The 23,205-nt window shown below is 46.2% G+C and overlaps 1 protein-coding gene across 1 annotated transcript; it reads right to left on the bottom strand.

The window, feature by feature from the left end:
• Positions 1-7,806: 7,806 nt before the first annotated feature.
• LOC113724378 (uncharacterized) lies at positions 7,807-9,032 on the bottom strand. The gene is made up of 2 exons (XM_027247285.1): positions 8,524-9,032; positions 7,807-8,419 (listed from the first exon to the last, which is right to left on the bottom strand). Exons 1-2 carry the CDS (start codon positions 9,030-9,032, stop codon positions 7,807-7,809), a joined length of 1,122 nt encoding a protein of 373 aa, XP_027103086.1.
• Between the last annotated feature and the right edge of the window lie 14,173 nt (positions 9,033-23,205).

Genomic DNA, 23,205 nt, shown 5'->3' with positions numbered 1-23,205 from the left:
TTTTCAATTCACATTTCCTCATCACTTTTCCTTATTGTTCATTTTGGTTTCTACTTCACAAAATTGCATTTAATTACACCTATATGCACTTATCACTATATTTCATACAATTGCACACAAACACTTGGATTTTTCATACAATTTCACACATGCACCTTTTCATACACTTGCACACAAACACTTGGATTTTTCATACAATTTCATACATGCACCTTTTTATACACTTGCACACTTGCACTTTAGCCATCATTTGCATTAATCGACCTCTATAAGGTTTTCCTTTATTGGCCGCTACAACTCATGTGGTTGGGACCAAAAACCTTACAAGAGACATCTTAGAATTTAGGTTTACAATTTTCCTTTCTTTTTGCATTCATCTAGTCAAATCCAAGCATGCAATACATATTTTTGGTAGAAAAGTTAGGAAAAGTAGGGTTAAGTCACGCAACTAGCCTTGGCTAGGTCAAAGGGGTGCCTTGGATTTTTATCCTTGCCTTCCCCTTTGTCAAATGTGACTCCCGAACCTTTTTTCAATGGTTTACGTGGACTAGGAGTCGTTTAAAAATGGGTTTTACTACTTGTCTTTAAAAATTCATTTTTTAGGTGACTTGGTACACCTTAAATCATTACCAAGTGGCGACTCCCATTTTTCATACAAAAAAAAAACCCTTTTGAACTTTACTTGACCAAAACCGTCGCATTGCACAATCCCACGGTCTTTTCTTTCACTTCTACACACGTTCACACACACCACACACACTACTCACACCAATTTCAAAAAGTGGGGCGCGACAACTTGGCGACTCCACTGGGGACATCCTAAGTGGGTCCAACCATTTGATTTAGCCATTCTTTTCCTTTTTCTACCCCTTTTATGCATTGCATTTTGGATATTAGGGTTGCATTTTCCTTTTTAGGACCCTTTGCCTCCCTCGCTCACGAATGTATGATTGGTTTATTGGATGTATGTTTACTTGTTTATCTCGCGCTTGCATTGCATTTGGGTGGGGGACATCACCTTAGAGCCTCGCGTTGGTTCTCGATCCCTCCCCTCCAAACGAGCACTAATATACGTGCATACGCTTTAATTTTTTCACCCTTCATTTATTTTTCTTTTAGTGGCTTGTCACGCCACTCCACCCTATTAGGATTAGGTGGCCCACTTGGACGTGTGATCACGACACGATGTGTGTGTAGCACGATCCGATGGGTCACTCAATCTTCCGTTTTAAGCTTTGGGTTGATAGCCTTTAGCTTTTAGTCGAATGTTGAGGATTTTGATAGATTCACTCAAACACGTAGCCGTGACACGATGTGTGCGTAGCGGTGTTTGGGGAATCGCTCGAGCCACCGACAAAGAACCTTGGGATTGATGACCCTTGGTTTCTAAGTCTGAAGGCTCGGGGACCTGAGCTTATCGAGTCTAGATGCATTAGCGAACCCCAACCTCATGCATCCATATTAGAATTGCCTAGGGTAGAGTCGACCTTACCCTATTAGGGACACCATTCACGAGGGGAGGGATCCCACCCCCTTTCCTTATATATCTTTGTTACTTTATATTATCTAAATTGTCCAAAGTGTTATGTGGTTATGTGTTGAACTAACTTTCCTTGTCTCTTGTCTTTTGCATTCACAAACATTAAGGGATAAAAGGTCTGGCATGACCTCCTTTTAGGACCTACCCTTGTAGATAGGTTATTGCACGTTTGAAAATTGTGGCATATTTTGTTCATAAATTAATAATGCCATACCATTTTAGGCTTACCCTGGCAAATAAAGGGTTCCTTAGGTCACATTTTACATTTTAATAAATGGCATCATGCATAACCCTAGAAAGGGAATGCCATTTAGGGGATCCCGTGTCAGGAATAAACCACCTTGTGTCTCGGATACTTAATCCAAAGAGACTTGCACGTTTACATTTTGTACCATCCAAAAGGGTAGTGCACAAGGTAAGGTAGGATCTGATCGTCTTCATAAGAGCGATTTTTGGAATATGAGCGTCTAATAATCACTTTTTGGCCATTTTATCAAAATTGGTAAAAAATCCCTTGCGTAACGGACATTAATTTGAAGAAATTCACAAATAATTCCTCCTATTGAGACGATAAATAAATTGAGGCCAAAATTTGATTTTAGAAGGCTCATAGACTAATTTTTTGAAACCATCAATGGCCGGACGATTCAATCGATCCATTTTGTTAATTCATAATCAATTTTGAATAAACCATCCAATTTACCCTTTTTAGGGTCACCTGGTCGATTTTGAATAAATCGTCAATTCATTTGACCAATTTACCCTTTTTAGGGTCACCTGGTCGATTTTGAATAAATCGTCAATTCATTTGACCAATTTACCCTTTTTAGGGTTATTCGGTCAATTTTTGAATAAATCGTCAATTCATTTGACCAATTTACCCTTTTTAGGGTTATCCGATCAATTTTTTAATAAATCGTCAATTCATTTGACCAATTTACCCTTTTTAGGGTCATCCGGTCGATTTTTGAATAAATCATTAATTCAATTTCATTCGTTTGGCCAATTTACCCATTTTTAAAGCAGCCGAGCCGATTTTGAATAAATCAAATCTCGCTCAATCTATTTGAGCAATTTATCCTTCTAGGGCGATCTAGTCAATTTTGAATAAATTTTCGATTTTCATTCAATTCATTTGACCAATTTTATTTTTTAGGATGATCTGGTCCATTTTGAATAAATTTCTCAATTTCATTCGATCAAATTCCTTTTTTAGGATGATTCGGTCAATTTCGAGTAAGTTTTTAAATTTCACTCAATCCATTTGACCCGTTTCCCTTTTTAGGGTAATTCAGTCGATTTTAAATAAATTGTCAATTTCATTCAACCCATTTGACCAATTGGGATTTCAATGTCGAATTTCAAATTGGAAAACCTAGTCGACTTGTAGAAAAACATCCATTGCATCCAGCCATTTGATCAGTTGGGGTTTTGACTCGTGCTTCACGGAGAAAATTTGTCAACGAATTTCAATCTCTCCGATAGGAAGTTCGTCAAGGTCAAACCCGTGCGTTTTGCAAATTCTTGTATCGATCAAAAGTGATCAATCCATTCGGACGTTGTCCACATTTAGGACAAATGTCTCTTCTCACTCCAAATTGGCCAAATTTTTCAAATCATTTTTCACTCAATCAATTGATCGGATTCATCAGGTATGGTATAGTGCCTACCCTAGAGGATTGCATTTTCATGCTAGGCCTACCCTTGGCATAAAAGGGCTTCCCCATAGGACATGCATCAGAATTTTTTGAATATTTACTAACTCTTGTCTTTTTCTTTTCCTTTTCTTTATTTCATTGGAATAACTAAGCGATGGTTAAATCTAAAGGCAATCTTTCAAAAATTCTCAGGTAATATTTAAACATAGCTTCTCGTCGAAGCCCCATCATAACGCGATCCCGTAGTAAAGCCCAAAGGAATCGTGTAGACATGAGTACTCGGCCAGAATCGTCCGATAAGGCCACTGCAACTACCCAGCCGGAAGCCACAAGTCCCGGGGTTCAGTTGACTGAATTACTCGCCAAATTTGGGGAAATGGCAGCGCAAAAGAAGTTGATCGACGAGCTCATTAGTAGAGGAGTGCAGCCCGAGCTTGCGCCCATCAAACAACCGGAATCCGAACCATTCGTCATTCCTCCAATTCAAAACACTTTTGATGGAGTTCTCAACCCACAGTATACGTATACTCAAAATTCTCCGTTCTATCCCCCCTATGGGCAAGGATTTTAGCCTCCAGGTGGTCCAAACATGCCTCTGAATCCACACACCTTTTATCATGCTGCTGCTGAGCCTTTCTTGCCAGACCATACCATTCAAAACAAGCCAGAGATGGGAGAATCTTCTGCTCCCATTGATACGAAGCTTCTCAAACGCCTAGACCGTTTCGATGAGTTTATGAGGAAAAGTCAGGGGTTGAACAAATAAGGAGTATTGGATTACGATGAGCTTTGCCTTTTCCCGAATGTGCAATTGCCTGAGGGGTTCAAAACTCCGAAGTTTAACAAGTATGATGGGACAGGCAATCCCAAGACACACCTCCGATTGTTCGCCAACAAGTTGGGTAGGCCAACAGATGATGAAAATCTGCCTTTGAGGCTATTCCCAAAAAGTCTGGAGGGGGATGCGCTCGACTGGGATTCCAAGCTGAAACCCGAAGAGATAAAGACTTGGTTGGATCTGTCCAATGCATTTGTAAGACAATACGAGTATAATTGCGAGTTGGCGCGAACACGGACCACACTGGAAGGAACAAAAAGAAAACCCTCCGAGGATCACAAGACCTATGCCAAGAGGTGGAGGAAAATAGCTGCCAAAGTCGAGCCACCAATGACTGAGGACGAAATCATACGAACTTTCATTAAGGCACATGATCCGCCGTACTTTGAAGAAATTTTCCGCATGACTGGATGCTCATTTGCCGCTGATGCGACTGCCGAAGTGAAGATCCGAGCTGAGCTGGGGCTCGCGGAACGATATGATTAAGCGCCCGACCTGCACGTAAGCGGACTGCGGGGATAGGTCCCCTGAAACAACTCCGATGATCAAGTCAGAACAAGTCTTCGGGCAGAAGAGTAGAGATTGTGTTATGAATAGCGTACCTTGTGCTTCTCTTTCGTGTAGTATTTATAGAGGCTCAGGTAGTAGCTTCCTGGTAGAACAAGGAGTCCCTATTGGAGTGAATGGCCCCTAGGGCTCCATAGCACAGACCTAAGGATGCGGACCTCGCAGCCCATCAGGTCCATATGCCTGAGAGGCGGCGCCCACACAGACCGGCGGGCCGACCTGAACCCACGGCCCAGCACCTCCTATCCTTGCTCGTGGGTTGGACTGATGTGTTCGTGGCCCGGGCCGATGTGCGCCTGGGCCCCACTACACTAGCCCCCCTAGTCTAGAGTCATCGAACGTGCGCGTGAGTCTAGCCGTCTTTCCAGCATCGTGTCAGCTCGGTGTGGGGCCCCTGTCAGAGAGTGGTGCACGCAACCGTCGCGTCTGTTCGCGTCAGTCACCTCGATCGTCACGTCCGCCAGCTGCGACGGTTAGGAACGGTTCCCCATAACGGTTCAATAAATGCACGTCCCTTCATCTTCCCGCCTTGTGAATTGCCTATAAATAAGCTCCTTGGGCGTCATTTTCACACCCCTTTCTTCATTTTGTCAGTTCGCTCCTCCCATCCTTAGTTCGCTGCTTCATCTTCTTTCTTCCAAGAGCACGTCGGGTCGCCCAGCCTTAGGAGCCCAGAGTCAGTTCGCGCAATCCTTAGATCAGTCTTTCATCCGACCTCCTCTCATCAGTAAGTTTCCCTTTCCTTTTTATGTCTTCTTACAGTTCCGATAGTTCTGACGTCACCAGTTCAGCCCCTAGGCATAGAGCAGCTAGTCCCATAAACATAGATAGCAGCCCTTCAGATCCCTCTAGTTCTTCTCTTTCTATTTCGTCCGGGCCAGAAGTCGTGGCTTCCCCTGCTTTATCTCCTGTTAGGGCAATGAGTCCGGCCGAGCGACCTGTCCAGCCTCTAGCTGAAGCTGCCGAACGAGCAGCTCCAGCTCAGACGGCGGCAGGGACCTCGGGGAGAACTAGTGGCGGCTTCGGGGAAGTCGATACCATCTCCCCAGCCCTGGAACAAAAAGATGTGGACTCGCTAGTGGAAAAGTACGAAATCCCGGCCCTCTTTGAACCCAGGGCAGCCCATCCAGGAGAGGTCGCCAGCCGACCTCCTCCTGGGTTCGTGGCGATCTACAGGGACCAGCTGATAGCTGGTCTCCGCCTGCCTATCCCCGACTTCTTCTTCTTCATCCTCACCTTCTGGGGTATCCGGATAACCCAAGTCATACCCAACGGTGTTCGTTCCATCATAGGTTTTTTTATCCTTTGCCGAGCCCTAGAAATTCCCTTTTCTCATGACTTGTTCCAGGCCTTCTTCCAGATGAACGTCAGTGGGAAGGTGCCTGGATGGTTCTATTTTGCCCGCAGAAGTGGGGTAAAAACCCCCACCCGCGAGGTGTTCACGGGAGCCCCTTCCTCAATCAAGGATTGGAAGCGTTATTTCTTTTTTATGAAGAACCTGGGTTTTCCCCCTCTGACCTGGAGGGCGGAGACTCAGGTTTCGGATCCACTTCCGTCCCCGCTCCCTGTGGCCGAGCTCAACCGCTTACTCAGCTCGGACGAGAAGCTGGAGGTGAAAGAATTCAGCAATGCCCAGCTTTGGGCGGCGGGGCTGATCCGAGCTAATCCCTCAGATCCCTCGCCAGAAAATAAGCCATTATCGCCGGACGAGCTGACCACCTGTAATCGACCTGGCCCTCCTTCCTCCCTTTCTGACTTCTTTTCATTCATGTATCTACTGACCTTCTGGCCTTCTGTTTTTGCAGTGAAAATATTTTCTTCCCTTCTGACCATCGGGGGTGCCAGCAATCAGGGTGCTACCACGCAACCTTCCTCAGCTATCCCAGCCAGCTCGGCGCCAGTTCCCCCGCTTCAGCCAGCTCCTGCCCAGTCCTCTAAGCCTGTTGAGGCTGGAAACAAGAAGAAGAAGAAAACGACCGCCAAGAGAGCTAGGGTGGAGACGACCTCGTCCCCAGCTCAGGAAGAGAGGTCGACGCCTGAGCCTGGTCAGGGCGGCCACTACGGTGTGAATACCGCCGAGGAACAAGCCCGGGCTGAAGCTCCTCCTAACCTGTGGCAACGCCAGAGCTCTACCCTGCTCTTCGACCCCCAAACTCGTCTAGTCACGCATACGCACCCCATGCACTTCTGCCCCCAGTGGAAGCTCTCCATAAATGACCGAGCTCAATTTCCCGAGGCGGCCCGGGAACTCGCCCATGGGGCCATCCTCCCACGAGACCACAACTTGGTCAAGGCCATGGGCTTCTCCGACCTCCTTGATTATTACTACACGGGCGCGGCTCAAGGGAACTTGATCGGGTCCGAGCTAGCCCAGCGCTATGGGAGCCTGCTGCCCTTGATGAGCGAAACGAAAGCAGCCAACGAGAAACTACTCGGCCAAAACAAAGCGGCTGCGACCGAAATTGAAGGCCTGAAGAAGCAGCTCGCCTCAGCCCACTCAAACTTCGAGCTGGAGCTTAAGAAGAACTCCGAGTTGGCCGCCCAGCTGAAAGGGGAGCAGGAAAAGAGCGCCGAGCTGTCTGCTCGGGCAGAGGCGGCTAAGGCCGAGGGATGCCAGGAGGGCGTGCGAGCCTTCCTCAGGTCGGAGGACTTTAGGGGCGACCTGGCCATCCTGAATACACCAGTGCTGCAGCATGGGTACTCCCAAGCCCTGGAAGAAGTGCAAAGGCTGGGTCTGCCCGGGTTTGAACTGAGCAAGTCTCCCAGCTACAACCCCCTGGCCGTGGAGCAGCTCGACCGTCTGGTGGAGGGCTATACGCACGGACGGAAGCTAGTCGACCTGGTTGCCGATCCTCTGCTTCCGGTGACCACCCCTGAATCCGAGCAAGAGGAAGAGGAAGGCGAGAACTAGAGCAGGGTCTTTGGAGTCCGAACTGTTAGTAGGCAGTTCGTTTTTTGGGAGCTCGGCCCTTCCTAGGCTTAGTTCTTTTTGTACGAGCTCGACCCCTTGTATAGTTTTACTGAATTCAATGAAAATCCTTTCTTTTGCTTCATACTTAGTCGCATTTGCAAAATTTCTTGTCATAAGCCACATCAGTTCGGCCCTATGCCAACATAAATGAACTACTCCCTAAAACAAAATAAACAAATACATCAATATTAATAAAAGGTCTCGACCTTGAAACAATCTAACGCGCGCGAGCTTAACGAAAGATCCTCAATTTGGAATTGTGCCAGGTACGCGGGACTTCTTCCCCACTGAGGTGAGTTAACTTGCAGTATCCAGCCCGATCCGCTTCTCTTACCACATAGGGGCCTTCCCAATTTGGATCTAGTTTGCCCGTGCCCTGAAGCCGACTCACGCTATTCTTTCTTAATACCAGGTCTCCTGGCTTGAAGGACAGAGGCCTTACCCTAGCATTGTAGTGTCGCGCGATCTGCCCTTTATACTTAGCCATACGTATAGCCGCCTCTTCTCTCCTTGCTTCCAGCAGGTCCAAGTTAAGACGTAACTCTTCCTTATTGTCCCGAGCTATGAAATTCTGAACCCTACCCGAAGGAACTCCTATCTCCGCAGGGATCACCGCCTCTGCTCCGTAGGTCAGAACAAAAGGAGTCTCCTGGGTAGCAGTTCGGGGAGTGGTTCGTAAGCCCACAGTATGGCTGGCAGCTCTTCCAACCACCCAGTTCGAGCGAACTCCATCCGTGTCTTCAAGCCGTGCAGGATGGTCCTGTTGACGTTCTCCACCTGGCCATTGGCTTGAGGGTGGCCTACCGAGGTGAAGTGCTGCCAGATCCCGAGCTCCGAACACCAGCCTTGAAGAGCACTATCAGTGAACTGGCGTCCGTTATCTGAGACCAGGACACGGGGTATACCAAATCGGCAAACGATGTTTTTCCAGAGGAACTTTTGCATCGACCTGCTGCTAATGGTGGTAAGGGGCTCGGCCTCCACCCATTTGGTGAAATAATCTACAGCCACCACTATATGCTCATAACCCCCCGGAGCTCGGGGAAAAGGACCTAACAGGTCGATTCCCCATTGGAAAAAAGGCCAAGGGCTCTGGAGAGGAATCATCTCCTGAGTTGGGGCGTGATGGATCGGCGCGTGCAGCTGGCAGGACTTACACCGAGCTACCAGCTCGGCTGAATCCAAGAACATGGTCGGCCAATAGTACCCGGACAGCATTCCCTTCTTGGCCAAAACCCTTCGGCCGACGTGGTTTCCACAGATGCCCTCGTGTAGCTCACGCAGGATATAGTCTCCCTCTTCCGGAGTGATGCACCTCAGCCACGGGCGTAGGTAAGATTTCTTGTAAAGTACCCCATTCGAGAGCTCGTACCCCCGCGACCTAAGGAGAACCCTCCGTGCCTCTACTCGGCTTGGGGGGAGCTCTCCACCAGCCAGGTACCGTACTATGGGATCCATCCACGAGCTTATTACCTGAATAACAGCTGCATCGAGCTGGTCATACGCCCGATTTCTGACAACCTCCACCAGGACCTCTCAGCTCAACGTGCCGACCGAGGTGGAAGCTAGCTTGGACAGAGCATCCGCCCTCTTATTCTGGCATCGCGGGACCTGCTTAAGCGTGAATGCCTTGAACTGGGTTCTCAGCTCATGTACCTTGGCGACGTATCTCCTTAAGGGCTCCTCTTTAACTTCGTAACTTCCCCCTACTTGGTTGACTATCAGTTGCGAGTCGTTGTAGACTTCTATTGACTCGGCCCCCAATTTCCGAGCTATCATCATTCCCGCGACCAAGGCCTCGTATTCGGACTCGTTGTTAGAGGCCCTGAAATCAAACCTCAGAGCGTAGGCCAGCTCATCCCCCATGGGGCTAGTCAAAAGAAGCCCGACTCCGCATCCTTTCTTGCTTGAAGATCCATCCACGAACAGTGTCCAGGTCGGGATGGGCTGAGTTACCCTTCCGGTGGCCTGGCCGTCCTCCCCAGCACTTCCGACCCATTCGGCCTCCACTGTGCTTCCGCTCAGCCTGTCCTTAGCTTCCTTAGTGGCCTGTATGACCTCGGCAGGTTCCCTGGCCTGCTCGGCCTCGACTGCACCTATGGTCTGTTCGGCCTTGGAAGTCTTAGTGCCTTCCTGGACCTCGGCAGCCTCTCCGGCCTGCCTGGCCTCAGCTGCGTCTTGGGTCGGGTCGGACTTGGTGACCTGCACGGCCTCAACAGCTCCTCCGACCAGCTCGGCCTCGGCTGCGTCTCTGGTCAGCTTGACCTTGGACTCCTGTTGCCCAAAGGAGACTCCTTCGGCTATAAAGTCTGCTAATGCTTGGGCCTTGATGGCCGTTCGGGGCTGGTAATTGAGATCGTACTTGGACAGCTCCACGGCCCATCTTACCATTCTTCCTGATGCATCGGGCCTGGAGAGAATTTGCTTGAGGGGCTGGTCGGTCATGACCACCACGGGATGGGCCTGAAAATACGACCTGAGCTTCCGGGCCGTGTGAACTAATGCCAAAACATACCTCTCAATCAGGGTATACCTAGGCTCCGCACCCTGCAGAGCTCGGCTGACATAGTACACAGGCTTCTGGATTTTGCCTTCTTCCCGAACTAACACCGCACTGATTGCCTCCTCCCCTACTGCCAGATAGACAAATAAGGTCTCTCCTTGTGCGGGAGAGGTCAAGGCCGGCAAGCGAGCGATGTGTGCTTTTAGTTCGTCAAACGCTTGCTGGCACTCGGGGGTCCACTCAAACTGGGGGCCTTTTCGCAGAGCTCTGAAGAAGGGAGATCCCTGAACTGCAGACTTCGACAAGAACCTGTTCAGGGCCGCCATCCTGCCAGCTAGCCGTTGGACCTCTTTTATATTTCGGGGAGGAGCCATGTCCATAATAGCTTTTACCTTGTCGGGATTAGCTCTTACCCCGTCCTTTGATATCATGTATCCCAAGAATTTCCCCGACCTGACCCCGAAAGTACATTTCTTGGGGTTCAGCCGCATCCGCGAGCTCCGTAGGACGTCAAAGATCTCTCTGAGGTCGTTAATGAACTGCTCCTGAGTTCGGCTTTTCACCAGCATGTCATCTACGTACACCTCCATATTTCAGCCGATCTGGTTTTTAAACAACTTGTTGACCAGCCGCTGATAGGTCGCGCCTGCATTTTTCAAACCAAATGGCATGGTGGTATAACAATACGTACCGTATTCGGTGATGAAAGCAGTCTTCTCTTGGTCCTCCTCGTCCAGAGCTATCTGGTGATACCCTTTGAAGGCATCCAGAAAGCAGAAGATCTCGTACCCAATTGTTGAGTCGACCAGCTGGTCGATGCGAGGGAGAGGGTAACAATCCTTCGGACAAGCCTTATTCAGGTCGGTGAACTCCACACACATCCTCCAGGCCCTGTCCTCTTTTTTGACCAGCACAGGGTTGGCCAGCCAGGTCGGGTAGTAGATCTCCTTCACAATTTTGGCCTCCAACAGCTTGCCTACCTCTTCCTTGACGACCTCGTTGCGCTCGGGAGCGAAGTTCCTCTTCTTTTGCTTCACTGGCCGGATGTTTGGGTCAACGTGCAACTTGTGAACTGCCAGCTCGGGAGGGACTCCAGGCATGTCATCAGCACTCCACGCAAAGATCTCGGCATATTCCTCCAGCAGGGACTCCAGAGCTCTCCGTGTCAGCTCGCTCAGGCCAGCTCCGGCTTTTACCACGCGATCAGGTCGCTCGGGACAGATGGGCAATTCGACCAGACTCTCATCCGTCTCCAACCTTTCCTCTTTTTCAGCAGGCTCCCAGGGCTCCAGACAGGTCGTTTGGGCCACCAGCTTCTCCTTACCTTTGAGGGTTGCAATGTAACAGGCCCGAGCTACCTCCGGGTCCCCCAGCACCTCGGCCACCCCATCAGGCGTCAGGAACTTCATGCTAAGGTGTAGGGTCGAGCAGACAGCTCGGAGAGCGTTGAGGGTTGGTCGCCCTAGTATCATATTGTAGGAAGACAGCTCCTTTACTACCGCGAAATTCACCGGGACAGTTCGGCACTTCGGTGACTCCCCTACCGTGACCATGAGGGTTATCATTCCCTCTGGTCTAACCGGCGGACCTGCAAAACCTATCAAGGGAGTCTGAACTGGGATGAGCTGCTTGTCTTCCAACTGCAATTCCTTGAAGGTTTTGTAATACAGCACATCGATGGCACTCCCATTGTCGATGTACACCTTCTTTACCTTGTAGTTGCACGTGATAACTTCTATCACGATTGCTTCATGGTTATTAGAGGCTAAGGGTACCGCGTCCTCTGGTCCGTAGATGATTTCCTCGTACATCTTCAAACGTTTGCTCGAGCTTTCCCCGCTAGGGGGAGGTCGGTTGTTTCGTCGAGCCGTGTGGCTATCTCCTCCAGCAGGCCCCCCTGCAATAGTGTTGATTACTCCAGCTAGGTTCTGAACCCCCTGCTCCGGAGTCCGATCACGGGGACCTCGAGGTCGGTCGTGCGAACTGGTCGTCCGATCTCGCTTGAACCCTCATGGCTTCTGACCCGTTCGCCCGTCACGGACGAACTGCCTTAGGTGACCCCTTCGTATCAGCTTCTCGATCTCCTTTTTGAGGTGTCGACAGTCCTCAGTATCGTGCCCGATGTCCCTGTGATAAGCACAGTACAAGCCCTGGTCGCGCTGGTTTTTGTCTCTACCCAGCGGCCGAGGAGGGCGGGAGAGCCCTTTTTGTTCCATTACGGCGAGGACCCGAGCTCTGGGCGTTGTGAGCGAAGTCCAGGCTTTCTCTTTCTCCCATGGTCGACCCCGAGGCAAGCGCTCGGGTACATTCTTCCGCCCTTGGACTGGTCGGGACTCCCCCAGGTCGGCGCCCTTCCGTCGCTTGTCATCCCGCAATCTCTCCTGAGCGCCCTTCAACCGATTGGCCTCCTCGGCATTCGCCTTCTCATGAGCCCGATCTAACATCTCTCTGACGGATTTAGGAGGTCTTTCCACAAACTCCGTATACAACTTCTGCTTGCGTAATCCATTGACAAAGGCAGCCATCACAACCTTGTCATCTCGGTCACGCACCTGAAGGGATTCATTGTTGAAGCGTACCATATACTCGCTCAATGACTCCTCGGGACCTTGATGAACAGTCATCAGATGAGCCGTGGTTTTGGAATAGGCGCGCGAGGAGACAAACTGGGCAGCGAACAGCCGCGCGAGCTGGCTAAACGATCGAACTGACCTGGGAGGCAAACCTTGAAACCACTGTCGGGCTTTTCCTTCCAGGAACATCGGAAAGGTCTTGCACCTGACCGCATCAGCAGCTGTCTGGAGGCGCATCTGGGTCAGGAATGCAAACAAGTGATCCTCTGGATCTGTGGTCGAGTCGTAGGACTTCATGAACAGTATTTTAAACTTGGCAGGCAGAGGATAATCCTCGATATCCGGCACGAAGGGAGAGGCAGTATACCTATCCGCCTCTGGATCCAGCAGGAGGTCCAGTTCGTCCCGGATCAGGTATTCCTCCTTCCTGGGAGGAACCTCCACCCGTGAAGGCCTCAGGACGGGCTCCGGGTGGCTAGTTCGGGAGTTCCTGTGAGAGGGTTCCGGAACATGAACCTGCTCGCGGGTGAGCTCCTTCCGAGCCTTCTTCGACCGAGGGCTAGGGCTTCCAGATCGGGATTCCGAACTCCCTGCTCCGCCCGCTTTCCACGTCCGACGCTCCGGACTGGGAAGGCCTCCGGATTGTCCCTTCAAGTACGTCACAATAGCCTCAAAAGTAGGCAGGTTTGCGGCTACTGACTGCACCAGCTGTTCCGGTGAGATCTGCGAGAGCTCGATCCTTTCATTTCCTACGACGGTATCCTGGTGGGCGCGCTGAGGGTCACCCTGACCATTCCCTTCAGGGCCATCCACATTCCTCTAGGATCTAGTCTTCGGCATGTTGTTCGCGAAAGAAGAGAGAATCTTCCCACAGACGGCGCCAATTGATGCGACTGCCGAAGTGAAGATCCGAGCTGAGCTGGGGCTCGCGGAACGATCTGATGAAGCGCCCGACCTGCACGTAAGCGGACTGCGGGGATAGGTCCCCTGAAACAACTCCGATGATCAAGTCAGAACAAGTCTTCGGGCAGAAGAGTAGAGATTGTGTTATGAATAGCGTACCTTGTGCTTCTCTTTCGTGTAGTATTTATAGAGGCTCAGGTAGTAGCTTCCTGGTAGAACAAGGAGTCCCTGTTGGAGTGAATGGCCCCTAGGGCTCTATAGCACAGACCTAAGGATGCGGACCTCGCAGCCCATCAGGTCCATATGCCTGAGAGGCGGCGCCCACACAGACCGGCGGGCCGACCTGAACCCACGGCCCAGCACCTCCTATCCTTGCTCGTGGGTTGGACTGACGTGTTCGTGGCCCGGGCCGATGTGCGCCTGGGCCCCACTACAGCCGCTATTGTCAATAAACTTGAGGAGTACGATGACTTCGTGAAAGCTGGGAAGATTGTTAATGTCTCTGCCCTCAAGTCCCAGTTGGATGCTTTGCAAAGCCAAGGTAGTAATGGGAAGAAGCAACAGTCCAAAAAGCAAGAGGAGGAAACTACTTTTGTTTGGGATCAAAACCCTATCCCAAGACCTAGACCTCGACCACACTTTACCTACTCGAACCCTTACCCTTACTATTCAAGCCCTCAATCTGTTTACCACACCAATACCACTCATCCTCGACCTCGCCTTAATTACAACAACTCGCCTATGGCCCCTTTTCAAATATCTCAACCTCACTTCCAACAAGTTCGACCCCGACCTCCTTACAATCAACAATTTCCTCCACCAAATAGACCCACCTATAATTACCCTCAATCCATTGAACCCCAAAGTCGAAATCGTTCTCGCACCTTCAATAACCTTGGCAGGCCTCTGGACCAATTGTATGAACAATTAAAAGCCGCTGGTAGAATCAGCGTACTTCCTCCTCCAGCTCACCCTCATGGTGTTCCTGCCGAATACAATCCGCAATCCACTTGTGCCTATCATTCGGGAGCACCTGGACACTCAACCGCCGATTGCAGAGCCCTTAAGCACAGAGTTCAAGACATGATTGAGGCAGGGGAAATAGTGTTAAGGGGAAAAGGTGAACATGGACCAAATGTAAATACAAACCCCTTTCCCAAACACAAGGACACCTTTGAAGCATCCACTACAAATGACGAAATTTGAAAATCCTGAAGGAGCTCTGCGCAATTTGGATGGCTGACTATCTTCCCTCACGAAGGGAATTTCGATAAATCTAGGGGTTGTCATTTACTAAAGTTCACGAAAACTTTTTCTTGCATATGTAAATAGTTTCATGAAAGCGTTTTTTTTTTTGCAATCAAGTTTTGTTTTGTTTCTGCTTTGATTTGGAGTTTCATGAAATGCTCATTTTGATTATTTGTTCGTCTGATTATGATTCTGATTTTTGAGATGGCCAAAGGTGAGGTTATTCGACTCTTTTAATATCACTATTCTGGAATTTGATGAAACCCTTTATTGAAAATTCCTCCATTAAAAGCCCTCATTGAGAAATTCCTTCATTGAGAAAGCTTTCATTGAGAAAACCCATTGAAAAATTCCTTCATTGAAAATCACTTCGCTGGAAAAATCCCTTCATTGATGAATCCCTTCACTGGAAAAATCCCTTCATTTGGAAATTCCTTCATTGATAAATCCCTTCATTTGAGAAAATCCCTTTCCAGCCAGGTTCAAAGTTGATTGGTTAAAGCAGTATCATTAACGATTGATTCTGATTGATGAAAAGCAGTTGAATGTTATGTGCTATGACCAACGTTGTCAAAACGCATGGCCTATGTTCATAACAAAAGGATCCGCCACCGATCTTCTGAAGAAGGAAACAAAGTGCTAAAGCGATGAAAGACGAAGTCGAAGACAAATTTGCTTCAAATTGACAAAGCTTATTGGGTGTTCAAAGGAGAGATGGAAGGACAGACATTCCCTCAACCTATCAACTCGGACATGTGTAAGATGTTCTTTATTTGATTATGCAAAGTTTCTTTTAGGAAATCATGCAAGAGACAAGGCAAAAGTCAAGCCATCTTCCTTTCCAATCAAAACATTTCATCCCTAGTCGTCCCTTTTGAGCTATCAGAACAATAATTTTTTCGTTTGGCAGCCCCTGAGAATTGCAAACCCCACACTGGGGCAAATTCATTTCTGAAAAAGATGATCAGGGAAAAAACCCTATACTGGGGCAAATTTATTTTGAAAAGAGAGATGAAAAGGAAAAGAGAACTCCACACTGGGGCAAATTTAGTTTTTTGAAGAAAAATGCAAAAAGTGAGAAAAATGCAATGAAGAAAATGCAAAGAAAAAAAATCCAAGCAAGCTGGGGCAAATTTTCCTCGGTTTCGTTCAAAAATTAGAGATAATTTCAAAATGATGCAATCTCAGTTTATTTCACACCTTTCATCAAGCCTGGTTTCAAGCCTCAACTTTTCTTGAAAAACGCCCCACCTGACCTCATTACAAAAGCCCAAAAGGGGCACCATGTTAGAGTACTTTCATTTCTGGACTTTTCCCTAGCTTTACTTGTCTTTGTACTACTTGGAGCTTGCTGAATGGCTATTGGATGAACTTATTGTTGTGTGTGTACCTTTGGAACTGGCTGAGGAAATAATGAAGCCATGATGGCCGGAAAAGTTAGCAAATTCAGGGGAAGTGCTGTCCGAACTTTGAAGGGACTTGTTTGCATTGGGTTTGTGATCTAAGGCTTGGATTTGAGCAAGACAATGTTATATGATGGATGGTTTCTGAGCCGTGGAGGTGAGTGACCCTAAACTATTTCTAAAGTACTTGTGAAATGTTTCTTGCATTATTTATTCGATTGCATATCATGCGTGCTTGCATGTGGATTCATGACATGATTTGGCTTCAATGAGTTCTGGGAAAGTCTTGTGCTGGACACCAACGTCTCCACCTTGTTTATGGTTCATGTTCATGTTTATCTGGAGCTCAAAAAGGGGCTCCCTCTTCATGTTAATGCTAGTGTTAAATGATCTATTTGAGCGTTGAGTGTTCAAGTGCTATGATTTCACTGGCTCACGAGAGCACTAAACGGACATTTGATCTCTGAATCATGACATCATCGAAATGATCGAAATGCAACATTGTGAAATATATTTGTTTAATGATTTTCCTGGTTACTCGCTGAGCTTCTAGCTCACCCCAAAAATATTTTATTCCCCACCACAGGGCTCAAGACGAAGGAAGGACTTGTTGTGCTTATTCACGTGAATGGATGGCCTATATTTTGTACAATTGGATTTGGAATCATTTTATGTATAGTTGGGAATTGTTTCCGCTGCATTTGTGACATGTAATTATTGGAGACTTGGATGTATATTTGTGGACCATATGATATTTTTTTGAGATTTATATTGTAATCTGTTTGAGGAATGTAGTGAGCGACTGAGTCCCGGCGAGAGCTGGGCAGGCGGTCCGCTGACCCCTCTGGTTCGCCTTAGGGGGAGGTGGGGCCGTCACAACCCGCCTATCCAAATTTGCGCCCGAACTCATCATGACCGAGCAACGAAGAATACGGCGATTTGTCCAGGGCCTGAACGTAGAAATCCAGAAGGACCTCGCGGTAGCCCAAATTAACGCCTTCAGCGATGCAGTGGAAAAGGCGCAACGAGTAGAGAATGCTAGGCTATAGGTGAGAAACTTCCAGGCGAAAAAGCGAGGATTTCCTGGAAGTAGTTCCGGGCAGGGGAATGAGAGTACCTCTCCCAAGTTTGGGCGGGGAACGGGAGGAGAAAGGATGCCGAGAGTATCACGAGAGGGCCCGTCACGAGACGGCCAAGTGGGGAGAGGCCAGAGAGGAGGGTCGGCTTCTGCAGCACGCGGACCTTGCGGGTATTGTGGAAAGTCAAACCACTCGGAGGACAATTGCTGGAAAAAGGAGGGAAAATGTTTGCGCTGTGGAAGTGCAAACCATCAACTCGCCACTTGTCCAGTCCTATCACGAGATGGAAAGGGGAGTCAGCAATCGACGAGGACTAATTCCGAACCGGCCAAGGTTGAAGGGACCAAACCTAAGGTAGCAGCTCGAGTGTATTCACTGGAACCACAACAGGTCCCCGATTTTTCTGAAACTGAGGAAGGTACGATTTCGGTATTTCACCGATTTGCGAAAATCTTAGTAGATCCCGATGTTACTCATTCATTTGTCAAGCCCAATTTTATGTACGGAATAGATACAAAACCTACTCGTCTACCCTACGACCTGAAAGTAGTACTCCTATGGGGAAACATCGTTTGAGCACTGGTATGGTTTATAAGGATTGCCGCGTTTGGGTAGGAGAGAAGGTTTGGGGTGTGTGTTGACGTAAAACCAGAATGTGATATCTTTTGTCTCTAAGAAATTGAAACCCCACGAACAAAAACTATCCAACCCACGATCTGGAGTTAGTCGCAGTTGTTTTCGCTCCGCTCGGGAAAAGTGGAGAAATCATGGGATAGAAGAGGCTACCAGGGAAGTGGAAGAAGAAATGCAAAAGAAATACCTTGAACTTTTCATGCGTTAAGGTGAGAAATTTCGAGAGCGAAATTTTCATGTTAGGGGGAGAGAGTGTGAGAAACCATAAATTTTCTCATTTTCTAGGTTTTATTCTCTTTAATGGCATGTTTTCTGTATTTTCTTTATTAGGAATTTTTTTTCCAATAATTTTTATGAGTAAATATCACTTTTAGATGTTTTTTCTAGTATCGGTTAGTTTTTGAGAAATTAAGAGCGTATACCGGACGTGGGACCCGCTAGTGCGGAAAGTTCGGAAAAATTCGGCCAATTAGGTTAAGTTTTGGATACTGGGTTTAATTTACCGGGTGTTATGAGATAATTAGAGGTTAGTATATGGATGAGAGTGGAGGAGACAAAGGGATGTGCATGCATTAAATATAGTGACAAGTGTCACTATATGATTAAATCTTGCATTTTGACTACTATTCACCTTTTTACCAATTGACCAAATAAACCAAATATTACCAAAATCATCTTCATTTCAAGCTCCTTGTAGCCGGCTCTCTCCAAGCAAAAGAAAGGAAAAAGCTCTGCAAGTTCTTGCTTCAATCTTGCTTAAATCCAACAAATCAACCATTTAATCTTGCTTTTGTTCCATAAAAACCCTTAAGTGAGTGATTGTGAGGTGATTAGTGGAGTTGTTTGGAATGCTAAGGTGATTAGTTGCTCCCTTTCTTGCATTATAAGGTGAGTAACTAAGGGACTTCTCTTTTCTTTTCAATAATGCTTAATTAGTGACCTATGTGAGTTGAGGTGATGATATTAGGGGTTATATCATGATTTTTGGTTTAATTTGGTGAAGTTTTATAATTATTTATGAATTTTCTGTTTTCATATGATTAATGTTGTGTGGCTATGTATGATGGTTGGAAATGATATGGAAGGAAGCTAGAAGGTGTAAAGTGTGGTTAATTGCAGAAAATTTCTGCTTTGGAAAGAAATTTTGGAAGTTAGGTTTTTATTTCCCCTCATTCTGCCTGGTACTGTTCATCATAGTTAGAGGCCGAATTAGCCTTGGGTTAAAACGTGAAAGTTGTAGGGAATATATTTTAGAGATGCCTACAAAATTTCAGGCCAATCGGAGTAGCGTAGCTTGTGAAAAGACCGAAATACCCCTGCTGCCCTGTTTCTACCCGAACTTGAAAATTGCTTCTGTAATTGGTTAATTTGGTTGGGAATACTTCTGATTTGGTTGTTGACATCTTCTTAAGAAATGTATCCTGGTATCTTAGCTTTCGGATGGCTTTGGAATCACTTGATTGGGACTTAGGTAGCCTGAATTACGGTTCGTTAACCAGAATGCGGTTTGTTCACCTGTTTTGCGGTTCTGGTTTAGTATACTGAATTTTTGACCTAGTTGCGCTATGAACTGTATCGCGCCCCATTTTTTAAAATAAGAATAAATAAAAGACGAGTTTAGAAAAATGGCTTTTGATTCAATTTTGATTGGAAAAAAATTTTTGATTTTAAAAGAAAATGAAAAAACATGTGGGTCTAAATGGGACTTGAAAATGCGACGATTTGACCCAAAATATAGTTTAAAAAGGGTTTTTTGAATGAAAAATGGAGTCGCCACTTGGTATAGAGTTAAGGTGTACCAAGTCACCTAAAAAATGAATTTTTAAAGAAAAAGTAAAAAACCCTTTTTAAACGACTCCAAGTCTACGAAAATCAGAGAAAAAGATTCGGGAGTCACATTTGAAGAAAGGGAAGGCAAGGATAAGAATCCAAGGTACCCTTTCAACCTAGCCAAGGCTAGTTGCGCGATTTAGTCAACGATTTTCCTATTTTACCCTCAAGATTTATCACATTTGGATGTACTATATGAATGCAAACCCTAGATCTAGGAGGGTATCGGGGGTCGAAATGTATCTTCAAAGCTTACTTGGTACCAATCACATTAATTGTGACGCCCAATAAAGACTCTTCGAAGAAGTCACGAATAATGCAAGCCATGAGACTCAAAAGAAAGAAAAAGTAAGGAAAATAATAATATACAAATGTGCCTGACCTAAAGGAATGCATCATAATGGGTGTGGGGAAACTAATGCTTGTGACTTAATTTTCCCTTGAATAGAGGGAATACGAGCGTGCTAAGGCTAGAAAAGCCAAACTCGTTCATATCCCATATCCAAGGGTTTTTCCTAGTCTAATCAAGCAAATGTACTAATCTAGTTCTAATACTTAGATGAAATGCAAGTCTAATGTCATGTTTCATACAAAAGGGGTAAGTAATATACATATAAGGGAAAATACGGGAAAGGGATATACGTATAAGGAGGGATGTCATGCAAAAATGATAAAAGATCCTAAAACGTGAAAAAATATGCATGAGAATTTAATGTAGTCATGCAAACATGATCTAGCATTGGAGGTCCCTAAGGGTCTAGCATTGGATTAGCCCATATCTAACGCTCTCTCACAAGCATTGGACTTGTGAGGGCTCGAAGGGAAGGCCATGACTAGCATTGGACTAGCCACGGTAACATGCATTTGCATTCACCATATATATACAAGTAAGTAGGCATAGTTAAAGCAAGTAAGCATGTGAGCACGTAATTCACATAACACATACGCATGCATATCTAGATGCAAAGGCCTAGGAAAACGATAAACACATAGGCACACACAAGCACATAGCACATAAGCCCTATCTATTACAAAGGGGGGATGCCTACTACAATCTAAAGAGGGGTAGACTTAGAAAAGTAAATTCTAACTATTACATTGGCTAGCTAAAACATGTGTTCAAGAGAGGCACCAAGACCTAGCTATTACAAATTGGGGTTCAAATGCCCTCAAAATGACTTGCCAATTAAAAAGGCGAAATAAAAAGAAAGCGAAACAGGCAATTAAACATAAAATGAAAAGCGAGTTAAAGCATGCATATTCACACAAAACACATAGGAGCACGTAGGAGAAATAAAATCAAGGAGATAGAGATTACCTCCCTTGCAATGGTAATGAAATGAAGGAAATATTAGCTTCAAAACCCTCCGAAAAATAATGAAAGGGTCAAGGCACCTTAAATAACCAAATAAATATGAAGTTGAACCGTTGAAAGCATTTAAATAACTAAACAGTCCATATTCCCAAAATTAAGATCCAATTGAAAGGAAAAAGAATGTTTAAGGGATCAATTTGATTAATTTTTCAATTGCTTGGGCCATAGTATAATTAGACAAGAGGCAAGGGGTTGGAATTCAATTACTGGAAACTTTTCATGCAATCCATGCAATCCACGAAGGAAAACAAGATTCTGCAACCCATTCTACACTCTAGCAACCGAAAAGAAACCTGCTGCACTTTTCCTCAAACCCAGATTTCTTAAACACAACCAACATCACAAATTCAAACTAAACAACCAACTTCATAGTCACCACCATTCGAGCAAAATAGAAAACTTAGCAATCTAGTGCAAAAAAAAACTGGAAAAACATGCAAAAATGGTTCAGCAACCTGGTTGTTTATTATTATTTTTTAGCAAGTATTCAAACATGCTTCAAGTGTTTTAAAGACTCAAACATGCAAACTCAACACCAATCAATCACTGCCCCTTTCCACACCAAATTAACTATCAAATTAAGATGGCCAAAGCTTGGTGAGTGGTCACGGAGAAGAAAACAGCAAAACAGATGCAGCAGCCTTTGCTCTGCTGCAAATTTTGTAGCTTCATACCAGCATGGATGAAATGCCGAGAGCATTGTGCAAAACTTCATCAATCCTAACATAGCTTAAAGATGGATGCCTACCCCTAACTATCCCAAACGAGATGATCCAGGCCCCAAAAAACAAGAATAACAAAAATGCAGCAAAGAATATTAGTAGAAACATATGTTCATGCCATTTTAGTAACATGTTCATGCATGCATTGAATGAAGCTTTCTTCATTTCTGGTTGCTGGGTTTCTGCAAATGCTTCTTACTAGTCACTCAAACATCTTAAACAAGGCTTCAAACTCAACATTTATTAGCTTCCTTAAGACCATCATCACGCACAAAAGACTAATCATGCAAAATGAAAGGGAACAAAGCAGAGAGTGGCCATAAGATCAGATTTCTTGCTGCAATTTTCTGCAACTGATGACATTCAGTACATACGCGGCTAACAAAATCCAAACACAACAAAACTTTTCAAACCGAAGCAACATTTTATGGATCATATCATTAAAATGCAACCTCATTCTATGCATTCCCAAGAATTCTCCAACCCAGATTACGCACAAAGACAACCAAAGAAGCAGCCGCGAACTCACACAAACCCATCAGCTAAAACCTACGGATTTCTCAGACCAAATAGAAGTAAAACTCAACCTTCTTCGAATAACAAGACCCAGACTCGAAACCAGAGTGTGTCGAATGAAATGCAAAAGAAAACAAACAGATTTGGCTCTATATTTTAGAAAACAAAAAGGGTAAGAAAAACAAGAGCCATCAAACCTGGCTATACTCAAACACAAAAGGAATAGCCAAGAAAGAAACAACTTTGGCCTGTATGATGCAAGGGAACGCACGAAAACAGCATACTATCTAGCAATCAAATCCACAACGTAAGAGCCCAGAATCTCTGGTTACGCAGACCAGATTTCATATGAAATGAAAATAGACAAGAAAAGGGGTTGAAGGCTACCTGTTCACCGCCTTTGGATTTGAAGCTTCAGCCTGGGTGCGATGAAGAGATCAACTGCAGAGCAGACTCCAATGAAGAAACCAGAAACTGAGTTTTCAACCTTGGATCTCCTCTGTCCTTTGTTCTTCCTCGGATCCCTCAGTTCCTCAGCCAACTCTTTTGCTTGCTCCACTCTCCCCGCTGCCCTTCTCTTTGGTTTCTAACCACCAGCCGAAGGCTCTCCTATTCTCTTTTCGTTCCTCTTCTAATACCCTAGCCGCCTCTCCTCTTTTCTGTTTTTCGTTTGTCCAGCCCTCCCGTTTCTGATTCCCTTCAAAACTGCGTTCTTTCTTTTCCCTAAACCTTAGCCGTTGCTGGATTCTCAGCCACCAGCCTCATTCTTAGTTTCTGTTCTCGATTTCCTTTTTCTTTCTGCCCGAAAAACCCAGTCTTTCTAGCCGTCACTCCTTGCTCTCTAGC

This window comes from Coffea arabica, chromosome 2c (genome assembly GCF_036785885.1).
Source record: "Coffea arabica cultivar ET-39 chromosome 2c, Coffea Arabica ET-39 HiFi, whole genome shotgun sequence".
In the NCBI taxonomy this organism is placed as follows: Eukaryota; Viridiplantae; Streptophyta; class Magnoliopsida; order Gentianales; family Rubiaceae; genus Coffea; species Coffea arabica.
Note: the sequence above shows the minus strand (reverse complement) of the source record. Positions and strands in the feature narration are given on the sequence as shown.